Source organism: Branchiostoma lanceolatum, chromosome 5, assembly GCF_035083965.1.
Source record: "Branchiostoma lanceolatum isolate klBraLanc5 chromosome 5, klBraLanc5.hap2, whole genome shotgun sequence".
Classification (NCBI taxonomy): Eukaryota; Metazoa; Chordata; class Leptocardii; order Amphioxiformes; family Branchiostomatidae; genus Branchiostoma; species Branchiostoma lanceolatum.
In genome coordinates, this window is record NC_089726.1 from 23,355,554 (window position 1) to 23,382,015 (window position 26,462).

The 26,462-nt window shown below is 41.2% G+C and overlaps 2 protein-coding genes across 7 annotated transcripts in view; one reads left to right on the forward strand and one right to left on the reverse strand.

The window, feature by feature from the left end:
• Positions 1-115: 115 nt before the first annotated feature.
• On the forward strand, positions 116-13,782 carry LOC136435766 (uncharacterized). Of its 3 annotated transcripts, none has more exons than XM_066429470.1 (7): positions 122-425; positions 2,742-2,876; positions 5,324-5,445; positions 6,609-6,725; positions 9,912-10,049; positions 10,706-10,834; positions 13,538-13,782. In XM_066429470.1, the coding sequence occupies exons 1-7, from the start codon at positions 204-206 to the stop codon at positions 13,671-13,673; spliced, it is 999 nt and encodes a 332-aa protein (XP_066285567.1). In that variant the 5' UTR covers positions 122-203; the 3' UTR covers positions 13,674-13,782. The 3 variants fall into 3 exon arrangements, with proteins under 3 accessions (XP_066285570.1, XP_066285567.1, XP_066285568.1); XM_066429471.1 differs by having other exon boundaries at positions 127-353; XM_066429473.1 differs by lacking the exon at positions 10,706-10,834 and having other exon boundaries at positions 116-425.
• A 4,172-nt stretch (positions 13,783-17,954) lies between these two features.
• The window catches only part of LOC136435767 (protein DENND6A-like), a 41,897-nt gene continuing 33,389 nt past the window's right edge, over positions 17,955-26,462 (reverse strand). Inside the window, exons 17-19 of one of the 4 annotated variants that reach the window (XM_066429475.1) lie at positions 22,212-22,314; positions 20,327-20,401; positions 17,955-19,960 (exon numbers count right to left, since the gene is read on the reverse strand). In XM_066429475.1, coding sequence (XP_066285572.1) covers positions 19,841-19,960; positions 20,327-20,401; positions 22,212-22,314 — 298 coding nt within the window. In that variant the 3' untranslated portion in view covers positions 17,955-19,840. Of the gene's footprint in view, positions 19,964-20,326; positions 20,430-22,211; positions 22,315-26,462 lie in introns of all 4 variants that reach the window. The other 3 variants (XM_066429474.1, XM_066429477.1, XM_066429476.1) reach the window with 3 other exon arrangements.

Below are 26,462 nucleotides of genomic sequence, written 5' to 3' on the forward strand. Positions count from 1 at the left end.
TGCCGCTGCTGGGGATAACCTCTGAGGTGTCGAAATGAAACATTGTTTCTGTTTTGGTATCTATTTTTCTCTTGGTGTTCTAAAACGCATAGACAATTACGTCATAGACGTCTTTAGCAGTATTGTGTGGGCATTAAGAGCAGGAGCGTTCTGGAGCTTTGAGTGTTGCAGTTCAGCGCGAGTATCGACGTAGCTAGGTTACCATGTATCAAAACATGGGTACCATGTACGATGAACCGGACGACATTCATGATGGGGAGGCGAACAGTGGTGGTGACAGGCCTCAGTCGCCACCACTGTCACATCTTCGCAGGAGCGGCAGACACAAAGCCAGAGCACCTGACAACGCTCAGGTGTGTACACCAATAGATCCTAAACAGAGAGACACAGTCGTGTATAGGTTCCGAGCGAGCTCGAGCGAGTGGGTGAGTGAGTCAGAAACTCAGAATTGACCGCGCAAAAATTTAACGCTACCAAATTTGCCACCATTTTAATTAGAATAAGTGTATTGGGATGTGTAGGCGTTCAATCATTGTTGTGTACTTATAGCCCGTCGTTCAACGCCGGTTAACGACCATGTTTCCATATATATGTCACAGTAGAGATGGCGATTCAGGACAATCGTCGAAGGACAGATCGTGATCGGAGTCTAGCTGTCCTAGGACAAACTCCGATTCTACTAGGACAATTTCCAACTCTACTGGGAGAAATTCTGATTAGATCGAAATGTTTTAGAAAATATAATAAATCATTGCACAACTAACATTTCAATCAGTTTAAGCGTACTACCTATAGCTACATCCACAATTACTAAACATCTTAGGTGAATTAGGTTGTATTTTATAACGGACGAATTTCATGTATGTATTATGATAAAGTAATTTCTGATAACGTAGTGACCAAAATCTATTAATGTGTGAAAGATGATCAAACAATGTGTCAGTATGCAAATTTTGAGGTGTCAAGACATTACTCAGTCTCACAACTATTCACTACATTTCACTAGTCAGACATACCAAGGACATCTACTGAATCATTGCACAACTTTGGAAGAGCAATGAAAATTGGAAGGTGATCAAACAGGTGTCAAAATATCAATCTCACTTCAACACCGTCATACCTCATTCACCCATGAATGAGGTATGAACGACCCCAAGGTATATAAGGGCTAATCCTTCCCTCCCTAGCCAGTTCCAAATTTGACGTCAACCTGATACCATGAAGTAGTGAGGTAGCCTAGAATGAAGCTGAAGAAGTGACACAAGTCTGGTAGCCTTGAGTGTAGTCGGTAAAAAGTGATAGTAGGTTCGTAGCAATAATAAATAAAGTCATGGTTTATAAAAAAAATACTGCTGCTTCCTTTACCTTAGCATCATTTGAGTTTGGATCGGAGTTTGCGATCGCAATCTGCAGTAGTAGAATTACCGATCGCAGACAGAACCTAATCGTGATCTCTCCTAAGACAATCGCCGATTGTCCTGAATCGCAATCTCTACTGTGACATATATGTGATATGTGTAGCCTCCGTTGCAGGCTTACCCACGGCGATTTTTCAACTTATCGGGGCCAAGTTCTTTGGCTGGGGCGGCGTATCTGCTTGGGGATCGTATCTGCTTGAAGCCCCGTATCTGCTTGAAGCCCCGTATCTGCTTGAAGCCCCGTATCTACTTGAAGCCCCGTATGTGTGGGAAGCCTGCGCTTTGTCGCTTTCAGCAAAGGCAGTGGTAATTAAGAAAGTATTTCAAAAGGCCAATCAATGTAGCCGCGAGAAGTAATTCACACTACCGCGAGAAGCAATTCAAATATGTTACGTTGCACCAAGCACAAAGCCCACGTGAAGTGACGCATGCTTCCTGGCAAATGATATCATGTTGTCTTCAAAGTCGTGTTACAAATTTTCTCAAATGTGGCCTGATGTTTCTTTCTATTGCTGATACCTTCTGTCACACAGCGGTTACAGGATCCCAAGCAGATACGGTCCCCAAGCAGATACGCCGCCCCAGCCAAAGAACCTGGCCCCGATAAATTGAAAAATTGCCGTGGGGAAGCCTGCAACGGGGGCTAGATCACCTTGGTGACTTCAATTGGACTAATGCTAATAAGATTTTGAGAATTTCGATTTGAACCACAGCGGCGGAAAATGCGTTTGTTTTGCAAGTAATACCTTTGAATATCCCGGTAGAAGTCTCACTTTTCGACGGCTTATCCCCTCAATACAAATTCTTGTTAGATTTTCGGCTGTCAGCCGTGCTCTAGTCTTTGACTTTGTCTTTATTCGATTCCGGACACTGTATTCACGTTCGCAGGACACAATTTTTTGTTTGTTTTTGGAGTTAACAGAACAGGAGATGTAACTCTACACATGTACAAAGAATGGTTGACTTGAGTCTTGAAAAACGAGTTTTTTTAATGAGATCAACATATGCGAAAGGTGCCAACATGTTAGCAAGCACAACAACAGTGATATCAATAAAAGAAAAGAGTGTAAATTTCCTACCTTAGGCGGCGTCCCGATGCCCAGAGTTTCAGTGGAAACGAAATGCCGATGCGGATTTCTCGATTTTTTAAAATCGATTTCTGGACAAATTATGTTTGCAATACACATGATACATGAGGCCCCGACATAAAGTGGAGACTCCGAATGCCTGCTGTTTTAGCTTATTGGATTAGCGTTCAAGTGGGAAAGGTCTCCATTTCAGCAACAACAGCGTAGTATACTGTGACTTATTTCACAACTGTAGGACGACCATGACTTTGTGAATCACTTTTGGCCGCTCTTCTCGCACACGGTCCTTGAGGATGTGCGAGACAACACGGGTGTTATCGTTCCTGTGCCTCGTCTGCAGACTGACGCCGCCGCGTACAGACCTCTTCAGGTGATACAATCGCTCTAAGGACTCGTTTTTGATCGTGTGCGTGTATGTCTGTGTGTGTGTGTGTGTGTGTGTGTGTGTGCATGTGTATGTGTGTATGTATGTGTTTGTGTGTTTGTGTTTTGTTTGTGTGTTTGTGTTTTTTGTGTGTGTTTGTGTTTTGTTTGTGTGTGTGTGTGTGCGTGTGTGTGTTCGTTTGTTTGTGTGTATGTGTGCGTGTGTGTGTGTGTGTGTGTGTGTGTGTGTGTGTGTGTGTGTGTGTGCAATACCTTCGTATTTTCAGATGAGCATCTTTACGAAACAGGATTTATACGAAAAGCAGAAAATGGAGAAACGTCTACACAAAAGTCCATATCAACTAACCCTGTGGCACTGTTGACAAAACGGATGAATGCACCTAGTACAACTTGTACCAAACGGCAAAATTGCAATGCACAAAGTTGGCCTGTAGGATAGTACTTTGCTCCAAACGCTGCTTAAACAAGAGTTCGGAGACCTCATATCTCCATGAAATATTCTGATTATGCAAATGACTTCCATATTTGCATAATGTATGCTTGGTCATCTTTAGAGACCTCATATCTTCATTAAATATTCTGATTATGCAAATGACTTCCATATTTTCATAATGTATGCTTGGTCATCTTTAATCAATTAACCCAGGTCACAATGATGACAGTCCAATCATTTACCACTAAGAATAATTATTTCAATTTTGTATTTGTTATGCAAATTATGAAAATATTTGCATAATTGGTAGCTGTTTATGTTCCACTTTCCATAAACTACATATGACATATGTTACATGTATTTGAGTCCTATAATGGTAAACGTTGCAAATATAGTTTTTACTCTTTGATTACGTAAATTAAGTTCCAATTAGCATAATTTGCACTTCATTATGTACATCTCTGTCTAAGCTACCTGCATGCTATATATAGTGGAAATCCGTCGTTCCTTTGTTCAGTTATTCCTTAGGAAGATTTTGACAAAAACGCCCCTGCAGTTTCAGAGCAAGCTGCTAGGGGACCAAACCTACACCACTTCTTCCTTACATCACAAACAAGATTGGCAACATAAAAAGATGTTGCCATGGCGACGGTGGTCTCTGTTAACGTTTTCGTTTTTAGCCCACATGCAAATAAGGACCTCGCATAAATCATATCAGTCGTCGATCACCTTTTCTACCAAAATAACACAAGTTGTCCAATGTATGAAAATCTTGTTTTCACAAAAAAGATATCGTACCATTTCCTCATAAATTACGTGAATGAGGCCCTCTATGCAAGATTTGTGTCTAATAGTGGCCACATTAACTTCCAAATGGTGCAAAAATGAAATCCCCATCATTTACCACTATGGATTTATAGTATTTTGTCATTAATTATGCAAATTAAGTATCAATTTGCATAATTGATACTAGTATCTATCGATATCTATCTCTTTCTCAGTTACATATGTCATGTGTTTGAGAGTCCTATGATAGAATTCAGCTGATTTATTAACTGTCCTCATTAATTATGCAAATCAGATATTGATTTGCATAATTGGCATATGCTTATGTAAATCATCACTTAAGCTATCTACACAGCAAAAATCATGATGATCCATCATCCCCTTCTTGTGTTATTCTCTTTCAAAGTTTGAGTCAAAATCAGCTCCTGCAGTTCAAAAAAAGCCGCTAGGGGGTCCAAATCTACAGCACATATTTTCCTAACAAAGAGCTATTCACCACTTAAAAATCATGACTTTAGCATGTTCAGAAGACGAGATTTGACAAGTTCCCCTGCAGTACCATAGAAAGTCGCTAGGGGGCCCAAAATCCAATCATTACAAGGTCTCCCACAGAGCTACCCACCTACAAAATATGAAGACAATACATCCAGGCATTCTTGAGTTATCGTCCCATGGACTTTCACATTCCTGTACAATTCCTAGAATTCTTGCAATCTGCACACAATATAGTAAAAATTTGGCTCGCCCCTGAGGCGTCGCCAAAAAGCAAGACTATAGCACGTCCAGGTCAAAAGATACAAGAAACGGGAGTTCTGGTGCAGCACCAAGGTCACATACCAGGGGGCCCAAATTCGACCTTGACCTTTGTCTTCCCAACACCTACCCACATACCAAATACCATCGTATCCAACTGTTCTTGAGTTATGCTGACTACAACAGTCCGGAAACACACACACACACGCAGACACACACACACACAAACACACCCAATACAATATCTCCATTATTCGTGCAGATAAAAAGGAAGTGATACCTAGCATCTGAGAAGATACTTACCAAGCATAGATCATGTGAATGTGGAAGTCATTTGCATAATCAGAATATTTCATAGAGATATGAGGTCTCCGAGCTCTTGTTTCTTTAAAGATGAGTTCCATACTATTGGTACGTGTGTATGACTTGTCTGATGTTTGAATCTGCCCCTTGTCTATCAGATTTTCCATGACCGTCTGGAGCACAGCGTAGTTAGGAGCCTGAGTAACGTGCAGCGGAAGGTCGTCAGCATGGGCGGTGGTGGGGGCACCCTTGTGCGCATGGGCAGGAGAATGGGACTACGGTAGGGGTACTCAATGTAGGATTTTGGTGCTAAAACTAAAAATGTTAATTTGGGTGACAAAATAGTCATTTATATATATTTACAGGACATATTAGCATATTAACGAATTCTGTATTTCCAGCCATTACACAAAAACGACTTGCATCAAGGTCCTCTTAAAGTTTGGTGGTGCCACTAGACACACGCTACCTGGCTGTAAATAAAGGCACAATCTACACGGCAAGATTCCGGAAATCCGGACTGCCGATATCGGAACGGTGACAGATTTTTTTCGGCTCCTAAAGAGGAATTGTATGGTCTTATCAAGGCTTTTAAATCCCCCACGAGACCTCAGCGAGAGTTCCCGATAGCGTCAGCACTGTATAAAGCCCAGACATCGGGACGTCGGGTTCAGCTAGTTAGCAAATAGTCTTTCGCATATTTGAAAGGGGGACAAATCTCATCTTCATATAGTTTTTTTTAGTCCTAAACTAACATACTACTATGTACACGTGGTTTTCCAACTAGACGAGATGACGGGATCCATGCCTGATTTGATGTATCCTGACTGTACAAATGATACAGATACAAATGTACCATATATTCTATTTCACGGAGCGTAACAGGCCTGTGATGCACCGAAATGAGGCATAAGGATAGGGTACAGAAGGAATCATTTCTTACAGTCACGGTTGGCCAAATCAGGCAATCAAAGGTATCTTCGTGATCGTAACAAGACAAATCTCATTGAGTGAACTATCGGAATCAGACTTGTGCTAAAAACGAAATTTATCACGATGGATCACGACTGCCACCCAAGGGCCACGGGTATGGTGGTGTATATACTGCTGTCCCGATATCGCCGCCCGGATGTCGGCGGATTTCGTCGATATGGGGAAAACTGTGTGTAAATTGCGCTAAAATGGCAGCTTGTGCACACGTTAATACAACGCTATGGCGTTGCATATTCCCTCCCTGAAGAGCAGATACCGTTGTGCAATGAATTAGGGCGAACTAAATCTGCTATGTAAAGAAGACATAAAAATTGATTTCAAATATCGTCCTTATCGTACAAGGTGCACAGTATTTTCTTTGCCCTTTGAGCTAAATGTTTTGGCCCAAATTTTTGAATTTTTCGTCGCCTAGGGAGCGGAAGTGTGACCTCTTCTGTCTGGTCCCAATAGGTTGGAGGGTTTGAACGATACAATCGTCTCTCAGGAAATCTACCTTCGGGAGGAGCACTTCCACACTGCCACGCCCAAGGACTCCCACATCCAGGTCATCCGCAGGAGGAACATCAGGTGCGTTGTGTATATCCAGGTGATACCGTATGGCAAAATAAAATCCTCTAGTACTTGCTCTACGGTGATTTTTACATCTTTACTTCCAGTTGTTCATTCCTTTTGCCAGGTAATCAAATTGCATCTCGACCATAACGTCACACTGAACACGGAAGGCGGCTCGGTAGGTGGCGCCGCGGCTGGCGAAAAACAGTGGGCAGCAAATAGTCCATAATCATCCTGATTACATACAGTTATCGTAATGTTTACTTTGTCTACTTTTTTTTCGCGAGCTGCAATGCCAGGTTCTGGACCGACTGCCGTGTTCATCATGGGGCCATAGAAATGATTTGATGGGGGCACAGATCAGTTTACTTCTGGTTTCAGATCGACGTGCACACCCTCAAATCTAGCGACCGTCTCTTTTAAGAAATAATTCTCAAGCAAAATAGCTTTCATATAGGATGGAAGATATCCCTTCATCAGGCACAATACCCACTGAGTTATATTTATTCAACCTCTCAATGTATGGTAAAAACCGCGCGCATCAAACTTCGTCCCGTTTCCAAACAAACAAACAAACAAACAAACAAACAAACAAACAAACAATCTTTCGTATCAAGATAATCCATCCAGGAGTTCTCAGGGTATCTTGTTCACACACAAATGGCTTGAAACGCTACCGAAAATGTAGCCTTATGGAGAAGGTAATGATCAAGAATCAAGTGCGGGTGCAGTTTCAGAGTGTGCGCCCATTCCCTTCTTCTTTTACTTGAATGTAAAATGTGGTAATTTGGATAGAATAGCTTTGTCATTTTCATCCCCAAATGTATGTTGACACAGGGACCCAAATCACACATCATCTGACATCTTATCTAAAATTGGAGTTCCACAATCTCATACCTTTGACAAATAATAGTAACTTTTGCGACTGATGTATTATGAGGTTCTCATTTGCCTAAATCAAATCATTGGTTATGAAAATTAGCACCTGATTTGCCTAAATATAATCTTATTATGTAAATTATCACTCAATCTCCGTACCAAAAATCATAACGATTCGTCGACCACTTTCTGTGTTATTTTCTTTCAAAGTCTGAAACAAAGCCTGATCCAGTAGTTCTAAAAAAGCGGCTAGGGGCCCAAACCTACACCACTTACTCTCTACCTCAATAGTTATCTACCACTCAAAAATCACGACCATAGCATGTCCAGAACACGAGATATCAACACCGAATGTTCCGCTGCAGTACCGTAACAAGCCGGTAGGGGCCCCCCCAAAATAACCATTTTGAGGTCTCATGAAGACCTACCCACAGACCAAATGTCAGGACAATCCACCCGGTACCCAGGCCTTCTCGAGTTATGCTGTTCATCGGGACAGGTCGTATATTTTGCAGTACGAGCCACCGCTACGCAGAGACCCTCTATTCCACGGGACCATCATAACTGTTCATTTTCTAAACCTGTTTTTTTTTTTCCCGGAAAGTTTTTTTTCGGACCGATCCAGCAACAAATATCGGTTTCGTACCTGTAAACGGTACTGGTACCCATCCCCAGTGATGTAGGAACAAATAGTATACATTTGGGCTGTATCATAGTAGGAATTATTACTTTTGATTTATATGATTTACATATAATGTGTACATCTCAATCTAAACTACCTGCAAATAGTTTAGATTGAGATGAACGCAATTAGGTGAAAATCATATAAATGAAAATTAATCATCCCTAGTGTAATAGAGCCCAAATGTATACTGTTGGTTGAATTTTCAGCATATGCTGTCAGGGAGAATGAGGCATTTGGTTTAGATTATAAGTTCAGACAAAATATGAAATAACAAAGCCTTGTCAAAGAAACGTCTTGCTTTGAAAATAATGGTTCTTAGCATGGGCCTGGACAAAACATTAGCTAATTGTTACCTTCGTCGACGAAGTTTCGTCGAGAAGGTTATTCGTTGATGCTTGTCTGTGTGTCTGTTAGTGAACAGAATAAGTCGAGAACGCCTGGATGGTTTGTTGTCGTAGTTGGTGTGTCGGTGTGTATGTGGGAAATCTCAAGATGATTAGATTTTGGGCGAAGTGTTTTGCATAATTAACGAGAAAAGTGTAAAAATGTGTTATATTGTATGCTGAAGTATGTGTACGTGTTGGCGGTGTTGTTTCAAGGCGTCATGGATAAGGGTAGAGGTCCTGAGGGGTCATGTTGAAGGCAGGAAACGTCAGTTACTCGGACAAATTGGCTGTCAGCCAGCTGTAAGCATTGGTAAGGTAGTCTCCAAGCAGACCTATGGGTTGGCTATAGCAGGGGCAGGTTTTGCTTCAGACTTTGAAAGGGAATTACTCAAGAAGGGCTTGGTGGATGGTCATAAATTTTTGTAAGTACATAGCTTGAGTGCTGATGTACATCATTAGATACTTATTATGCAAATCAGTATCTAATTTTCATAATTAATGAGGAAAGTTTATACATCCATCAATTTCCATGATAGGACTCTCAAACATGTGACATATGTAACTGAGGAAGAGAGAAATATTAATAGATAGCAGCTTTGCAAATGAGAACCTCATTGACATAATTAATGAGAAAAACTATAACGCGAGATGGTCTTGATGGATGGTCATGATTTTTGGTATGTAGATAGCTTACGTGATGCTTTGTATGATTGGATGATAATTATGCAAATCAAATTCTAACTCGCATAATTAATGAGGCAATTTTAAAAATCTGTTGTGTTCCATGATATGACTATTCAAATATGTGACATTTGTAACTAAGGAAGAGAGGAATGTTGATAGATAGGAAATATGCAAATGTGGGCCTAATTAGCATAATTAATGAGAAACTACTATAATTCCATACTAGTAAATGACGGCAATTTCATACTTGTGGCATTAGGAAGTTGTGTGAATGTGAACACCATTGAATCAAATTATGCTAATAAGGAGGGAGCTTATTTGCATAATTGATGATAAATGTTAGCATAACCTTCTTTGTTAAGCTCATAGTCATAACAAGGAGGTTTGGACAACTTATGTTATTTGGGTGAAGAGGATCAACTGGTATGATTGATGATTGATGAAAAACACTCCTAATACGTCAGTCATAAAGGTCAAAATCATTTGGCGAAGGTATGATGTCGTAGAACTCTTGTTGTTCATTTTTTACAAGCGTAAATCGTAGGCTTTTTTTCCATGACATTGTAGACCAAATGGTGGTGGGCCGCCTGCAGTTGCGAAGATTAAAGTAATCTTTGACGTGGCCGGGGTGACCAAATTGACCACGCCTCCTCGTGACCTCCAGGGTGTCCGAGTGGACAGCGTCCAGGATGTTGGTGCTCACAGGTATAAGCCTTTAACTAGGCTAGCGATAGTATAGACTATTGGTTCCCACAGGCGTAAGTCTAAGTAAGGGGAGGGGTGGACTGTGGGTTGGTGCTTACAGGTATAAGACTATGTATGAGGGGATGGAGGACTGTATCCAGGGTGATGGTGTACTACTCTGGTGAGGGGTGGACTGTGTCCAGGGTGATGGTGTACTACTCTGGTGAGGGGTGGACTGTGTCCAGGATGACGGTGTACTAATCTGGTGAGGGGTGGACTGTGTCCAGGGTGATGGTGTACTACTCTGGTGAGGGGTGACTGTGTCCAGGGTGATGGTGTACTACTCTGGTGAGGGGTGGACTGTGTCCAGGGTGATGGTGTACTACTCTGGTGAGGGGTGGACTGTGTCCAGGGTGATGGTGTACTACTCTGGTGAGGGGTGGACTGTATCCAGGGTGATGGTGTACTACTCTGGCGAGGGGTGGACTGTGTCTACGAAATTGGGGCTATAGACCTATATGCCATACAAGTACCCAGAAGGCCCCCTGCATGATCCGTTAACTGTAGTATACGTGTTAGAAGATATGTTAGAAAAAAAAGGAAGCACTATTCCTGAATATAAGTGAGATATGATATTTATCTGTAAATCGATTATTTGACATTGTTTCTTGTTCAAGATATTTCAACTACATTTACGAGACATTCCTGGCAGAGTACGTCAAGTGCAAGACAGTAAGTGGGGGAACTGGTGTCGCCGAACCACAGACGAGAGTTGGTGTTGTCAGGAACTGTCCAATCGCCTACAGGCAAGTCTATATAGCCTCCATGCCAGGGCCGACCAAACGACATGCAAGCCATGCAACAGGGATCCAGTTAATAATATGTAGACAAGACTAAAAGTGCTTATTTCAACCTGACAACATATTGAATGAATGAATGAATGAATGTATGAACTAGAGTTCCACGACCCCATACCTTCGCCAACTGATGTTGAACTTTTTAAGTGGCATATCAGGTTTCCCCTTCTTTATGCAAATAAATACCTCATTTCTATGACGTATGTCAGTTGATCAACTTCTCTTCCCAAATAAAACAAGTTGCACAAAGTAAGAAAGTCTTACCTTAGCAAAGAAGACTACTGTAGCATTTCCTCATAAATTATGTAAATGAGGCCCTCATTTGCATGATTTATGTCTGGTAATGCCCACATCTACATATGTTCTAAACGCTGCAAGAATGAAATCTCCTACCATTATGGACTTATAGTATTTCCCTATCAATCATGCAAATTAGGTATTCAGTTGCATAATTGATATCTGTCAATATTCCTCTCTTTCTCAGTCACATATATGACGTGTCCTATAATGGCATGCAGCGGATTTATGAACTTTCCTCATTAATAATGCAAATTAGCTACTGATTTACATGATTAGAATTTGATCATGTTAATCATCACTCAAACTATCTACATACCAAATATCATGACGATCCGTCAACCTTGTCTTGAGTTATTCCCTTTCAAAGTTTGAAGTTCTGCAGTTCCAGAAAAGCCGCTAGGTGACCCAAACCTACACAACTTACTCTCCCTAAAATCTACGTATTAATAAGTAGTAGCAAAAGTTGCATATTTTCACATTAAGATATTACAATAGTAGTTGGTCAAATAGCAACGTGGCCTGCAGAATCTGTATCTGTATAGCCGGTATAACCGCCCTTCGGCGTAAAACACCAGCTTCGCGGGCATACGGCGCGGTAGCAGCTGGTTATATTACACTGAACGGCTTGTCACACCTAACTTTTGCACATCTGACTGCAACCGTTCCTTAAAGCTATTTAGTGAGGATGTTCCTACAGTATTTGATGACAATGAGTTCCATTCTACTATGGTTCTCGGGAAGTATGAATTTTTGAACACATCTATCCTACGCCAAAAATAGTTACTCAGGCAACTGGATAAAACAGTCAGACGTTTCAGACAGCATCTGCTGTCTTTCGTCTCTGCCATTTTCCACCATCTAAAACACACTCAGGGACACTCTTTCAATCTCGAATCCACGGACATCCTAGATCGTGAATCCCGCTGGTTCGAAAGGGAGTTAGAGAAGCTATATATGAGAGGATGTACAATCCCGCCCTCAACAGGAAAGGGGTCTACGCATTGAACTTTCAGGCACTTGGGATAATGCACTGCCCACCACCCCCGGACGAACAACATTTAGTTACTGTACTAAAACAACAGTAGCTAATTGAACTTTTAGCATAAACCTTGCCTTGAATTAATATTCTTTTGAAGACTACGTCAAGACATCCTAAATTACATATCTATTCAGAGTTTTGGTATAAAATCTGGTCTTCCAGTCCTATCGTTAGTCACTGACGAAAGACAGCGGATGCTGTCTGAAACGTCTGACTGTTTCAAAGTTTTATCCAGTTGCCTGAGTAACTATTTTTGGCGTATCTTATTACCTGGATGTCTAACTTTCATCAACGTACATCTGTCCTAGGTTCATAAGTCTGGTACTTAAATGCATTACAATTTCTTGTCCTTTTCTGAGCTGGTATTGGATATTCATCAGTCGGTACGTCCACAAGTTTATTAGTCATTTTGTACATCATGCAAAGCCTGGATATTTTTCTTCTGTCTTCAAGTGACATCCACTGCAGATCTGCTTTCATTTTGGTGACACTAGCACCCTTGTCATAGTTGTTCGTGCAGAACCTGGCAGCTTGGTTCTGCACCCTCTCCAGTTTATCCTTGTCTTTCTTTGTGTATGGATCCCATACTGTTGCAGCATATTCAAGGTTTGGTCTTACTAGAGACGTGTATGCAAGTGATTTTACCTTTGCTGGGCATGCCCACAAATTACATTTGATCACTCCCAATGTCTGCTTAGCCTTAGTTGTCACTTTGTTAATATGGGTACCCCACTTCAGTCCAGTTGTTAATGTAACGCCTAGGTACGGGTGGCCTTTTGTTGTTGCTAGATCCTGTCCACATAACTGGTAGGTGGTTACAATTAGGGTTCGTTCGTTTGTCATATGCATGATGTAATATTTTTCGGGATTAAACTGCATGAGTCTTTGGGGATTTCTCCTGTGTCTAACGAGTGTTGGAAAATATTGGTTAACACAGGTGCTATTTCGCTGGCTGTCACTTTGAGGAACCAATGTATTATTTGGTCTGGTCCAGATGCTTTAGATGGATTGAGACCTTGAAGCATTTTTTCGACACCATTAGGAGAAATCTCAGAGTGCCTCTGCTTTTTTCTCACTATCACTGATTATGGAACTTCCAGTCTTTAGAGGGGTTACCCCGACAAGGTCTCTCCTTAGACCTTTATGTACGACCAGAATGTTTTGGGTTCGTCAGTTATAGCTTCCCCTAGTATGTATGCCACATATTTTGAATGTGCTGCTCTATGCTTTCCTGTACACCCCTTTTGAATGAATGGATGGATGAATGATTGAATGAATCACCACTGAAGAGGAAATTTTTATTCGTTTCGTAGGTTTGCCAAAATCAAGGTCAACAGGGACGGGGTGGTTACCACGGTGGACTTGAATGTGACGTCGCGTGATCTAAGAAACTTGGCCGTCCCCAAAGTCAGCATGGCTGACGTGGTGTCCATCACCGGAAACTGGTGAGACTGATGAGGTGGTGCATCTGTTAGAACTGTTCTATCCCACACATCCCATCCCGCTCCAATAATTGATTGGTCTGAATAAAAGCCATTGCAGCTACAAATACTATTTACGAACTTGCCTACGTGTATTTTGTTCAGTGGCAGATCTGGATTCAATGGCACCTTATTGCGATCAAGTCAAGCTTTGCGACGGAAAATGTTGGCACAGTGTGTTGGTGCAATGAGTATTTCTTTCTTTTATAGATTGCTGCTCCAAATAATAATAATAATATAATGTATCCCCTAAGCATAGGCATTCATTTGGTCATACATGGGTCACTAGTATGAAAATTACATTATTCATTTGATGACACAAATTAGGCATTATTCATATCCATTGTGTTGATGTTCCTCTCGAGCTAAGTTACACATATGAATTAAGTTATGATTTGCATTATTCATATCCATTGATGTTCCTTTCGAACTATGTTAACGTTACATATGTAATGAGTATGATTTTCCTGTCATTTAGCATAATTGAAATATACTATTTTCTCATAAATCATGCAAATTAAGTTCAAATTTGCATCATTAGCATCCATTGCAGTGGATTTCATTAAAGTTATCTGCAAGTGAAAAATCATGAACATTCGTTCATTCCTTCCAGACTTATCTTGTTTCAATGTGTATGACTGAAAGGCCCCCTGGCCAAAGAAAGCTGCCAGAGGGTCCAAACCTATGTCACTCCCGGACACAAGAGCTATCTACCATCCAAAAATCATGATAATACCATGTCCACAAAACGAAATACAAGTATCAAAGCCGAAAGTTCTGATTCAAGGCAAGCCGCCAGGGAAGCCAAAATCTAATGATTTCTTAGACAGGGCCAGACCTGGCCACATACGAAGTTTCATTACAATCCATCCAATAGCTTCTTGAGTTATGCTGTTCAACCACATTTGACACGCGTCCTTCAAAATAATACAGTGCACCTGGTTCATATTTACTCTCTCGTAGCCGGCTCGAGAAATCACGATAAACGAGGCAAGGAAAGATGTAAATAGTATTGACATGCAGACGAGGCGTTGTTGTTAATCACAGCGCGGGGCGTAGTCTGTATAACCCAAACTCTAGCCTCCGTTACAGGCTTCTCCACGGCGATTTTTCAAGTTATCGGGGCCAGGTTCTTTGGCTGGGGGGGTGGGGGTTGGGGGTGACCGTATCTGCTTTGGATCCTGTAACCGATGTGTGGCAGATACGGTCTCCAAGCAAATACCCCCCCCCCCCCACAGCCAAAGAACTCCAGCTGTCCGCGGGCTGTAATGGCCCCTCCCCGCGTTGGCTGGTTACAGGCGACTGCCCATTAAGTTGCAATCTGTGACGTTTTCTGTTGTGACCTGTACTTAACCCATTGGGTATGTGTATAGAATAAAGGTCTTCATTATTCATTAAAGCGAATTAAATCAGGCCACGCGGGACGATGACAATTTTATATTTTCTCACTAATTATGCAAATGAGGTCTTTGCATAGTTGATATCTATCAATACTTCTCTCTTCCTCAGTTACATATGTGGCATGTTTGAGAGTCCTATCATGAAATGCAGAGGATGTATAAACTTTCCTCATTAACTATGCAAATTAGATACTGATTTGCATAACACATATGTAATTATGTGAATCATTACTCAAGCTACTTACATATCAGAAATCATGACCATCTATCAACACCTTCTTGAGTTATAATCTTTCAAAGTCTGAAGCAAAACCTGCTCATGTAGTACAAAAAAAGCCGCTAGGGGGCCCACCTATACCACTTACTCTCTACCACTAAAAAATCATGACCATAGCATGTCTAGAACACAAGATATCAAACCAGGAAGTTATGCTGCAGTGCCGTAACAAGTCACTAGGTGGCCCAAAATCTAATCATTTCCAGGCCTCATCAAGAGCTACCCACATACCAAATATCAAGACAACCCATCCAAGCCAGTTATCCTGCTTTTCTACATACACACACTCACACACACACACACACACACACAAACGCTACCCAAATCATAAACTCGCGTTGTTCGCAGTGACGAATCTGCTGGGCGACTAATGCAGCGGCTCAAGTTACCCGAGGAAAAAGGTAGAGTTGGAAGACCTCACTCTACTTTATTGGAATTGATTGAAAGAGACACTGGACTCACAGGTTGTGTGTTCATGTCCGCCATGAAGGACAAAAAGTACTGGAAAGACTTTATTACCGCAACCCGCTTCCTTCTCCGTCAATTTCACAAATAATGGGTTTTGATTGGCGTAAGAATGTGCATTTCACATATTTGCCTGAATTTGGTGAGCATTGCGCTTCTTGAGCACATTCACCGCACAATTCTACAAAATCAAAAATAGACGTCAGAAGACTTTGATTCTGTAAGCGCAAATCCTGTACTGCTACTTCATGTCAAAATCTGCGATTTTCATCGATGGAATCACGCGTGAGGAAGCAAAACGCAATCCCACTCAGTTGTCCTGTGGTTCCAACTGATGTCACTCCGTGACGTCATCCATATACTAGCTTTTAGATGGTTAACAGCTAGGTACGAGGCCCGAAAACGATTGAGCTTGATTTTGTCGGCCGCGGATCCATGAAGATGGCTCCGCCGGTTTAGCACTGTGCTAGTAGCTTACACTTTTCATTGCCCCATGATTGTGACGTCATTGTTCTGTGAGGGTTTGGATAGTCGGAAAATGTCGTGGGAGCGCTGTATTTTTATCTCCATGAAAAATGGAGATATAGTTTTGGGAGTGTCTGTCTGTGTGTCTGTTTGTTTGTCTGTCTGTGTTTCCAGACTACTGTAGTCAGCATACCTCAAGAACCTCTTGATGGATTACGATGATATTTGGTATGTGGTCAGGTGCTGTGAAGCCGAAATTCAAGGTCGATTTTGGGCCCCCTGGTATGTGTCCTTAGTACTGCAGCAGAAATTCCATTTTTGTATCTCTTGACCTGGACGCGCCATGGTCTTGATTTTTTGGTGGCAGATAGCTTGTGGTGTAATGAAGAAGTGGTGTGGGTTTGGGCCCCCTAGCAGCTCTTGAACTGCAGGGTCGTTATTGTGAAAATCTTCTAAGGAGAATAACTGAACAAAGGAACGACGGATTTCCATATTTGGTATGCGGGTAGCTTTGACAGAGATGTAGACAATGAAGTGCAAATCATGCTAATTGGGACTTAATTTTCATAGTTAATGAGGAAAATCTATATTTGCAGTGTTTTCCGTTATAAGACTCAAATACATGTAATATATGTAGTTTATGGAAAGTGGAGCATCAACAGATACCAATTATGCTGACTACAGTAGTCCGGAAACACAAACAGACACACCCAAAACGATATCTCCATTTTTCATGGAAATAACAATATCTCCCATTTTTCATGGAGATAAATATTACTGTATCTGGATATAGAAAACGCGGAAGATGGGCAACAAACCCTTTACGAAGTACACATGTGAAGCACCACTATATCCCCTCCATACATGTACGTGCCTGCCATATATAAATGCACAGTCCCCGGGCTTCTGCATCAATCCGAGAACTGTTACACAAGCCAGGGGCCTTCACCTTTGACATTGCACATGCGTACTCGAATCTTCGAGTGGGCTTATTCATGGCTTGATTATACCAAGGCTACTTACAAAATGTATGTGGGTATACGGTCACAAAAACATTTTCCCTTAATCATAATAATTATGTCAGTTGTTTCTTAATGGTTGGTATTATGTGTTATATCATTGAAAGGCTTGTTTACTTCCGTTTAAAATCATCACTATTTGTGATGATGACATTTTGGTGCAATGAGTATCATGACTGCTTTGAGTGGATTCCCGAAAAGTGCTGAGATCCCTTGCCAACGTCAGACACTGTGTTGGCAGGTGAACTTACTTTATACTCACTTTTGTGATGCACTCGCATCACAGGTGTTCGACCTATGAATGTTGGCTCATTACAAATATAGTATCATTGTAAAGGATAATAGATAAGTTTCTGATGAAAGATAATTCTGTGAAATTGATAACGCAACAATGTAGCTACATGATTGTATGACTGATGAAAGTTATTTCTGAACCTATTGGTTTTAAGAGATACTCGGACAGTGACTAAAAGTGGTGGGATGCTGTGGTACTGGTACAGGAACAAAAGTGGATATTAAAAGGCCAGCACAGAGGACAGGTTCAATTGGACACAAGTGCTCTCAAATGTGCTGATTCCAAGTAAATTATAAATACAAATGTAAAACCACCATGACAACAAATCTTGGTGCTGCACTTTTGAACTACTATCTGTATTCTAACTTCATTCAGTAGTACTACCTTTTTATAAGTTCTGTTTCTTTCCAGCAATACTGATCATGCCACAAAATAAACAAAATATCAAAGTCAACTTTGATCCTGTTTTCTAATCAACTTGCACATCATAGCACAGTAAGATCAGGAAACTAAGACAATATAAACTTGCAAAGGGCAGTGATGCCCTCAAACAAGCACACCTGCATCATCACTGATCTTGCAAATACAAAGGTTTCACTCTGCATGCATTACCATGAAACACACATTACTATACAGTGAAAAAATATGGTTGGAGCCAGATATTTTCTCCCAAAGAAACACTCTGATTCAAAACCTGTACATGAGACTATGTAAGAATTGGGTACATGTGTGTTTAGTAGAAGCCTACCAAAGGCATCACATTTGACAAAAAAGTGGTTTCTAAAATTGACAGACATTCACTGTTGAACAAGTTAAAGGAGCTTATCTTTAAAAGTTGAAATAGCTAATTATGGCAAAGGCTTTTCGAATTATATTATCAGCATGAGGTAAGAGTTGAACTTTGAAAGGGATGATACACTTTATTATGAAGCTATAAACAGCAGTCACAACTTAAGCATTGCAAGGGAGGTGCAAGGTAACCAGCTTGGTCCCTTCCCTGGTCATTGCCAAATACTGACCAGATATGGTGTACATATACATGTATACATCATACATTCAATGAAAAGTCTGGAAATGTATAAAGTCATTGTTATCTCACCTGACAGACATGAAATTTTGACAATAATCTACCCTAATCATAATTGTTACTAGACACTAAAAAGAATCCAATAAAAATATACCAAAATTACAATTGTTACTAGACACTGAAAATTAAACCAGCTACATTATATACATTTAGCGATGTGCTGTAAAGTCAGTAACAGTTACTTTAGTCAGAGCAAGGCTTTCTCAAGGACCCGTCCCTCCGTCCTGGGATGGAAATTTGCTTATTGGGATAGACAGAAAGTTCATCTTGTCCATCCAAAAAATCTGAACTAACCAAAAAAGACCTTTATGACATGAAGCAGATAAAAATGTACTTTAGTAAGCTTTAATTTAAATTACAGATTTAATCTAATGAAAATCAACAACATGGGCTCACACACAATGAGAGGGATGGACAAAAATTGAACCTGGAGACAGCCCTGATCATGAGACAGAGCATCAAGTACTGCCCTACTTTATTATGTAACATCCACCTACTTCATCTAAAAGACACAATAGGAAAATTGATTTCATAAACATACAGATGAGGCAAGAACATTCGCATTTAAATACTGGTATTCAGGCAATTTGATACAAAAAAGAATATTGGTGAAAGCTATTCTTCAACAATCACCCAGAAAAAACCTGTTAAACCTAATTCTTTTAAAACGTCCTTTGATAAGGAGTTATCCTCAGTATCATCATACAAAGCTTTGAAAGGTGGCAATCAGAGGCACATGAAGTTACCCAATGATACCAATCACTTAGTCTAAATATCCAATGTTCTTGTGTTAACATGGATAGCTTAACTGACACATTCCTGACATAAGTGGTTCCTAATTATCAATAGCCTTGACCAACAGTTGCTATCCAAATCAAGTGATACAGATAACAATGTTGATTTCAAAGTGATAGTTCTCAAAAGAAGGCTGATGTTATGAAATACAAGCCAACAGTTTATAATAAAAATGCGGCTTTTTTTCTTGTTGTATTTCTTAACATTTAGAGAAGAATTATCCAGACAGCAACAATCACATACATGTACACTACTAGTTAAAACGGTTTAAGATCTGTACAATTTAAAATTCAAAGTTATTGCAACAAGTCCATGCTGAAGTTGTGGTGGGGTTATGAGGACTTGAGGATGGAGCGCAGGTCCTCAGGTAGGGCACGGATGATACCATCCAAGTGCAGGTTGAGTCGCTGGAGCACCTCATCTTTCACACACACCTGGTTGGTGGCTGCAAACTTCTGGGTGAGGAAGGAAGGGAGAGCTGTATCATAATCTTTGGCTTCCTGTGACATAAACATGATGCAAGCATGACAGTTGAAGGAGAAGAAGTTAGACATCATACACTAGATACTTGTACTTTGTGAAGTCCCCATCTATGAGAACATATATACTGACAAAAGCACCGAGAGGCAACTTATCAATGCACATGAACAATAAACATTGATCTGGAAGCAGATGTTGGGGTGAAAGATCATCACATTTGCTGACAGCCACTCATCCCAACAGAGAGGCCCAACCATCACAAAATGTTACAATCTTTCACCCAACATCTGCTTGGAGATACAAAAATGTATCAATAAAGTAAGGTGGAGCACACTCACCATTTTCTCCCTGAGTTTAAGCACCAGGTCAACGACCTCCACCTCAGGACGTCCCTGGATCCACAGACTGAGATCCTGCCACATGAGAGGGAGGCGAGCCAAACTGAACCAACCGACCAAACAAAGAACAACAAAGCAGGCAAAAAAACAAACAGAATCCGCAAAGGTGGAGGCACAAAAGAAGAAAAAACAAAACAACAAAGTTCTTTTGGATAGCTCATAACATATGCTGGTTATTATATACAAGTGGTAGCTGAATGAAGATTTCAAGCACTGCCAGAAACCCTGCAGTCACAACCAGGCAATATATGATAAAGGATTCAAATCTACCGAAAGTGCATCCTGCATGCACAGTTCACAGATGCATCAATATCAATATCATTTACTGAAGTTTTTTGGGGAGATAATGACATAAACTTTCTAAATGATATTTTCATGGCTGCTTTTTTGTTGTTGTATCACTAGAAATTCTTCCATGGGAAAGGACCTGCAATAGTCCAACTTCTCCACATTCTGTATGTGGCTGCAGGATGGCAGTGGCCTGAGCTTGGACAATACTTGTACCCTGGTGTCCAGAGGCAAGATTCTTCTTGTCATTATGTTTGAAACTGTGTGACTGTGCCACATTCTGGGTGACTGATAATGAGCAAGTGCTTTAATTAACAAAATAGCATTTTTCAGCATTTGTGTCAAACATAATGTCATACTTAAACAGCAGAGAATTTGACGAATGCTTTCCTCTGATAGCAAAATACCTTCTTGCAGACAGAGAAGAAATCTGCACTAATCCACAAAATGCCACCAGCCAAGACCCGAAACATGAGTTTGCACTACAAAACATTTTTTCCCTTTTTGTGCACAGAAAGTCACACATTTCCACACATTGGAGGAACATTTCCTAACATGCAATATGGTACCAAAACAGTATTTCTTGCTAGACTGGTCTGAAAAAGACTGGCAAGAATAAAATAACAAAAAGTAGCACACTCAGGTAATTATAATAATGATGACTTGGGAGAAATTTTATCCATGGTAGGGATTCCTTCCCCAAAAAGTGGCTTTTGCCTGAGAAGACATGTAGCCTAAAACCTAACAATTCAGTTCCAAGAGTTGGTTGGCTGATGAAGCCACCTACAGGCCCTCTGACAGATGAAGTCAGGTTGATAATGAGGGTGTTCTTGTATGCTGTGTGAGGTGCGCCAAACAGTAGTTACTCAAGCAACTGGATTTGATTTTGGAAACGGTCAGACGTTTCAGGTATCATCCTTCGTCAGTGTCAAACTTCTACTTGGCATATCTTATTACCTGGATGTCTAACCTTCATCAATGCTCAGTGTAAGGTTGTTTACGCCTGCCGCCAAACATAGTTACATCAGTTACCATTTAAGGAAGTGGCCATTACATTTGAGATTAGCCACAAATTTAAATAAGACTTGAAATCCCAGTTTTTATGATGTTCTACAACATTTTTGGATTTCTAAATGAACAAGAAAGGAGTGTTTGCTGTCATCTGTAACCCACCAGTGGATCTGTTACCATTGTTCAATGATTTTTTCATTAATAACTTGCCCTGGAGTAAAAAGTTGCCCAATTTTATACAGATTTCCTTCCACTCCTAGAAGAGGTAGCCAAAATCTGCAAATTCTTTCAAGGAAAAATAAACAAACCTATAGGACAGGCAGGCGTAACATCCGTTACCGTATTCCTAAAATAATAAGGGAAGCGTGTCTCAAAAAAGAGTTGATCTATTTCCCCCTAAAAATTGCCATTTTGCACATTTCACTGAGGAGCCTTTAGTGTTGGAAAGAAAGTGAATTCTGTCATAATGCTATATACATGTACCAACCTAGACAAAGTCTCAGGTATACTATAGGTAAGTACTTACCGCATCGCACAAGGCCTCCAGGTGGAGAGCCTGCAGCTTGTCATCCACTTCCTGTTGCCGTGCACGGAGCCAGCCCTCGAAATTGGATGATCGGAAAAAACGTCTAAAGCAAAGATACAAAATTCCCATCAATACAAACAACATGGAGAATCTCCTTCATGTTTTCACCTAGTATGTGCTGTACAACAATCCTACATCACGCTTGTGTAGAACATTAACAGCACAGCAATTCACTAAAGATATGGGGAGGAGATCTAGACATCAGGGTGCAGCATAGACAGACTGTTCATTAATGGTTTTCTGGTAGACACCAGTGGGTCAGGGGAAATCTTTATTGGTGCTATATAACCTCCTTGGTAGTACTAAAACGCAATCCCCGACTGACGCACGTGAGGAAATTGACGCGAGTGAGGAAACCGTCCCGAAAGTACCTCGTGAGGACGGAAATAACAACAGAGCCATAGCATCGCCTGAAGAGAGGGAAACTAGCGATGATGACAAGTTCACATCGCTTCAGAACAGCGTTGACAAACTGGAAGCTATCCTCAGCTCCAGAATAACAAAAGAAAACAATGCGGTAGACATGCTGTTGGCTCGCATGGCAGACATTGAAAACAACCTATTGTCTAAGACAAAGGACGCCCCCGGCGACAAGATGGCAAAGGAGAGTGACATTGAGGTGCTAAAGCGACGAGTGAGATCCCTGGAGACAGAGAACAAAAACTTGCGGCACAGAGTAGCGGCCCTGGAAGAGAAAGGTGTCAAAAGTGTCGTCTCCATTGCAACACAAAGTGACACATCAGCAACTCGACAAACACTGAATGAAGACGAGCAAAGTGACGTAACCATAGTACACAACATCCCCACAAACAACAGGTTCCTTCCACTCACAGAGGATACACCACCACAAGAAGAACAGACAACTAGAGACAATCCTAGCAGTCCACACAGTGGAAACAGACAACAGAGGGGCCCAGCACCCAACCGGCGTCACAACGAGAACAACAACCAGACACAGGCAGAAATTGTCATCATTGGCGACTCCAACACGAAGGGTATAATTCCAAACATACTCTACCCCGGTAAAAGGATCGCACAATACACAGCAATGACTATCCCCCAGGCCTCTGGCATGATCAAGAACACTGCTGACCTTGACCCCAAATGTATAGTTTTCCACGTGGGGACCAATGATATAAGACAAGAGAAGGCAGCAAACGGAGTGACAGAGAACTTCAGAGAGTTGGTGAACACCACTCATACTAAGTACCCAAATGCAGCTATAGTGATGTCCACAGTTCCACCAAGGAACGACAATCACTTGATGGAGGTTACGCGCGATGTGAATTCCTTCCTTCAGATTCTTGGCCAGGAAACCCCGTTCATAACCCTAGCAAACAATGACAATCTCGGCGATGGTAGACTGATCAAACAACGCCTTTACCGACATGATGGATACCACCTCAACAAAGGAGGTCTAAGAGTAATGGCAGCGAACTGGAAGTCCGCCATCCATCCCATTGTTGGCCTTGGAGTTTACGAAGGGAGAAAAGGAAGGAACGACCGTACACCTCGCACCCGCAACACAAGTGCTAGTCTGACAATGTCTCCACAACAAAGTAGAGAGAGTGGACGCAGCGCGGGGAACGTACAGCCCGCAAGAAGTGACCAGAGCTACTGGTCTCCACAACAGAGTAGTGAGAATGGACGCAATGCAGGGAACGTACAACCCGCAAGGAATGACCAGGGCTACAGGTCAACAAACCGGCTCCATCCTGAATCGAGGGAACCTGCAGCAACCGGTAGGGGCTTCGACGCACCGTGGCGACCACCGAGACCAGTCGACGACAGACGACGTCCAGCCAGCTGGTCGTACCCGCCGTACCAACGTGATACAGCCATCCCACCACGCCCGTTCTCCCCATTCGTTCCCAACTTCGAGCACATGCACGTGGACTGGTACCCAGAGACCCAGAGTGAACCACGGCCGTGGTTTCCCCCGGAGTTCCCTCAGAGGTATCCAGACTGGCGATACAACTACGAGCACATGCGTTACTAACGTGTAACTGTTCACCCCTGAAGGTATGGTGGAAAGTGATGTCTATAGTAAGGTCTATAGAATAGGTGAGATAGTTTGATTGATACTAATAATTTGACAATAGAATAGTTGAATGTGTTTATTATCTTCGTGAATGTAGAAGTAGACTACCATGAACAAGGAAACGTGCTAATGTTATCGTAAAGGTAGGGAAAAATGCACAAGTGTTTATCAAACTAATCTTATGTCAGTAAACATTGGATTTTGGAATATACATGGATTAGGGAAGAAACTTGAGGACAGTAGTATTAGAAAAAATCTAGATAGTTTAGACTTCTTCTCTCTGATTGAAACCTGGTGTAAAGAAACTTCGGAAGTGGACATTCCAAATTTTCAACATTTCTCTTCTGTAAGACACAAACAAAGAAAAGCTCGACGAAACTCTGGAGGAATACTTTTCTATTTCAAGAAAAAATTGGCAAAATTTATTAAGCGAGAACAGGGCACTTCCGAATGTACGGATTTACTATGGGTTCGAGTATCGAAAGAACTGTTTGGATTACCAAATGATATGTTTATCTGTAGCGTGTATATAAGTCCGGTGTACTCTGCCATTCACAAAAGGGCAGACGATACTATATTTGATATCCTGGAGCGAGATATAGTGCACTTCGCGTCCAGAGGTTACGTCATGCTCGGAGGTGATTTTAATTGCAGACTAGGCTCCTTGTTAGACTTTGCTGATGAGGACAACGTTGACACGGAATTTAATCTAAATGTAAATACAATTTCTCAGATAAATATCCCGCGAAACTTCTCCGACAAAAGCCCACCCAATGCGTTTGGAAAAAACCTAAGCGACTTATGCATCCAATCGGATCTCCGCATCCTTAACGGACGAATTCTTGGTGATCTTAACGGACGATACACGTGCTATCAACCTAACGGCTGTAGCACAGTCGACTACGCCATTACCAACAGTTCCCTTTTCCACAGGATTAACACTTTCAAAGTACACGCCCTGACCGATTTATCTGACCACTGTTTGATTTCTCTAAATATCAGCGCGAACCCATGGCCGGTTAAAAACACAGAACTGCCCAAAACTAAATTACGCCATCTACCGAAACGTTTTATCTGGGGCCCAGACTCCCGAGAAAAATTTGTAAACGCTTTAAGCAGCCCGCTTATATCAAAAAAGATAGAGACTTTCCTTACAGAGAAGCATGATGCCAATGTGATAAATTCGAACATCGATAATGATGTTCACAACTTGCAGGAAATAATAGACACGGCTGCGAAAGCGTCGTTACGAATGAAATGTCCAAAAAAATCAGGGAGATCAAAAACGAACAAGAAATGGTTTGATAAAAGCTGCCATGGCTTTCGGAAGGAACTAAAGAACCTGAGATACCTTCTTATACAAAACCCCCAAAACTCATTTTTGAGAGGCAGTTATTTTAAAAAGAAGAAAGAGTATAATAAGCTTATTCGAAAGCGAAAAAGAGAACATGAAAATAGTTGCTTAGAACAATTAGAAAATCTCCAAGAAAACAACCCCACTGCGTTTTGGAATTTACTAAACGAATTAAAAAGGGCCAATGCCACACCACAAGAAGATATACCAAGCGACACATGGATGGAGCATTTTAGAGCCCTCCATGATAAATCAAGACAGCAGCGCCAAGCCTTCGACCCTGCCTTTGAAAAAGATATTTTATGCAAATTAAAGAAATTACAGAAAGGTGAAACAAAAATGAGTCCACTAGATGACCCAATCACTGAATTACAAATAAACAATGCTATACATTCTTTAAAGAACAAAAAGGCAAGTGGAGAAGACATGGTCATTAATGAAATGATTAAAGCAGGAAAAACAATCTTATTGGCATCATTAGTTAAATTATTCAATCGGATACTGTCAGCAGGAACCTTCCCAAAAGAATGGTCAAAAAGCTATATCGTCCCCATTTTTAAATCGGGTAGAAAGGACGAGATCAACAACTATCGGGGAATCTCGATATCAAGCTGCCTGGGCAAATTATTTACATCGATATTGAACAAAAGAATATCAGCCTTCCTAGAAGAGAATGGCATCATAAAACCAAACCAAACAGGCTTCCGAAAAAACTACAGAACATCAGACAACATTTTCATACTTAAAACCTTGATTTCGAAATATTGTCAATCGGGCAAACGTTTGTATGCTTGCT

Excerpts from the sequence above, each read along its gene's own strand:
- LOC136435766 (XM_066429470.1), top strand. The coding sequence starts at position 204 with ATGTATCAAAACATGGGTACCATGTACGATGAACCGGACGACATTCAT. Across the intron at positions 6,726-9,911 it reads ATCCGCAGGAGGAACATCAG|ACCAAATGGTGGTGGGCCGC; the intron begins GTGCGTTGTGTA and ends ATGACATTGTAG. Across the intron at positions 10,835-13,537 it reads AACTGTCCAATCGCCTACAG|GTTTGCCAAAATCAAGGTCA; the intron begins GCAAGTCTATAT and ends TTCGTTTCGTAG.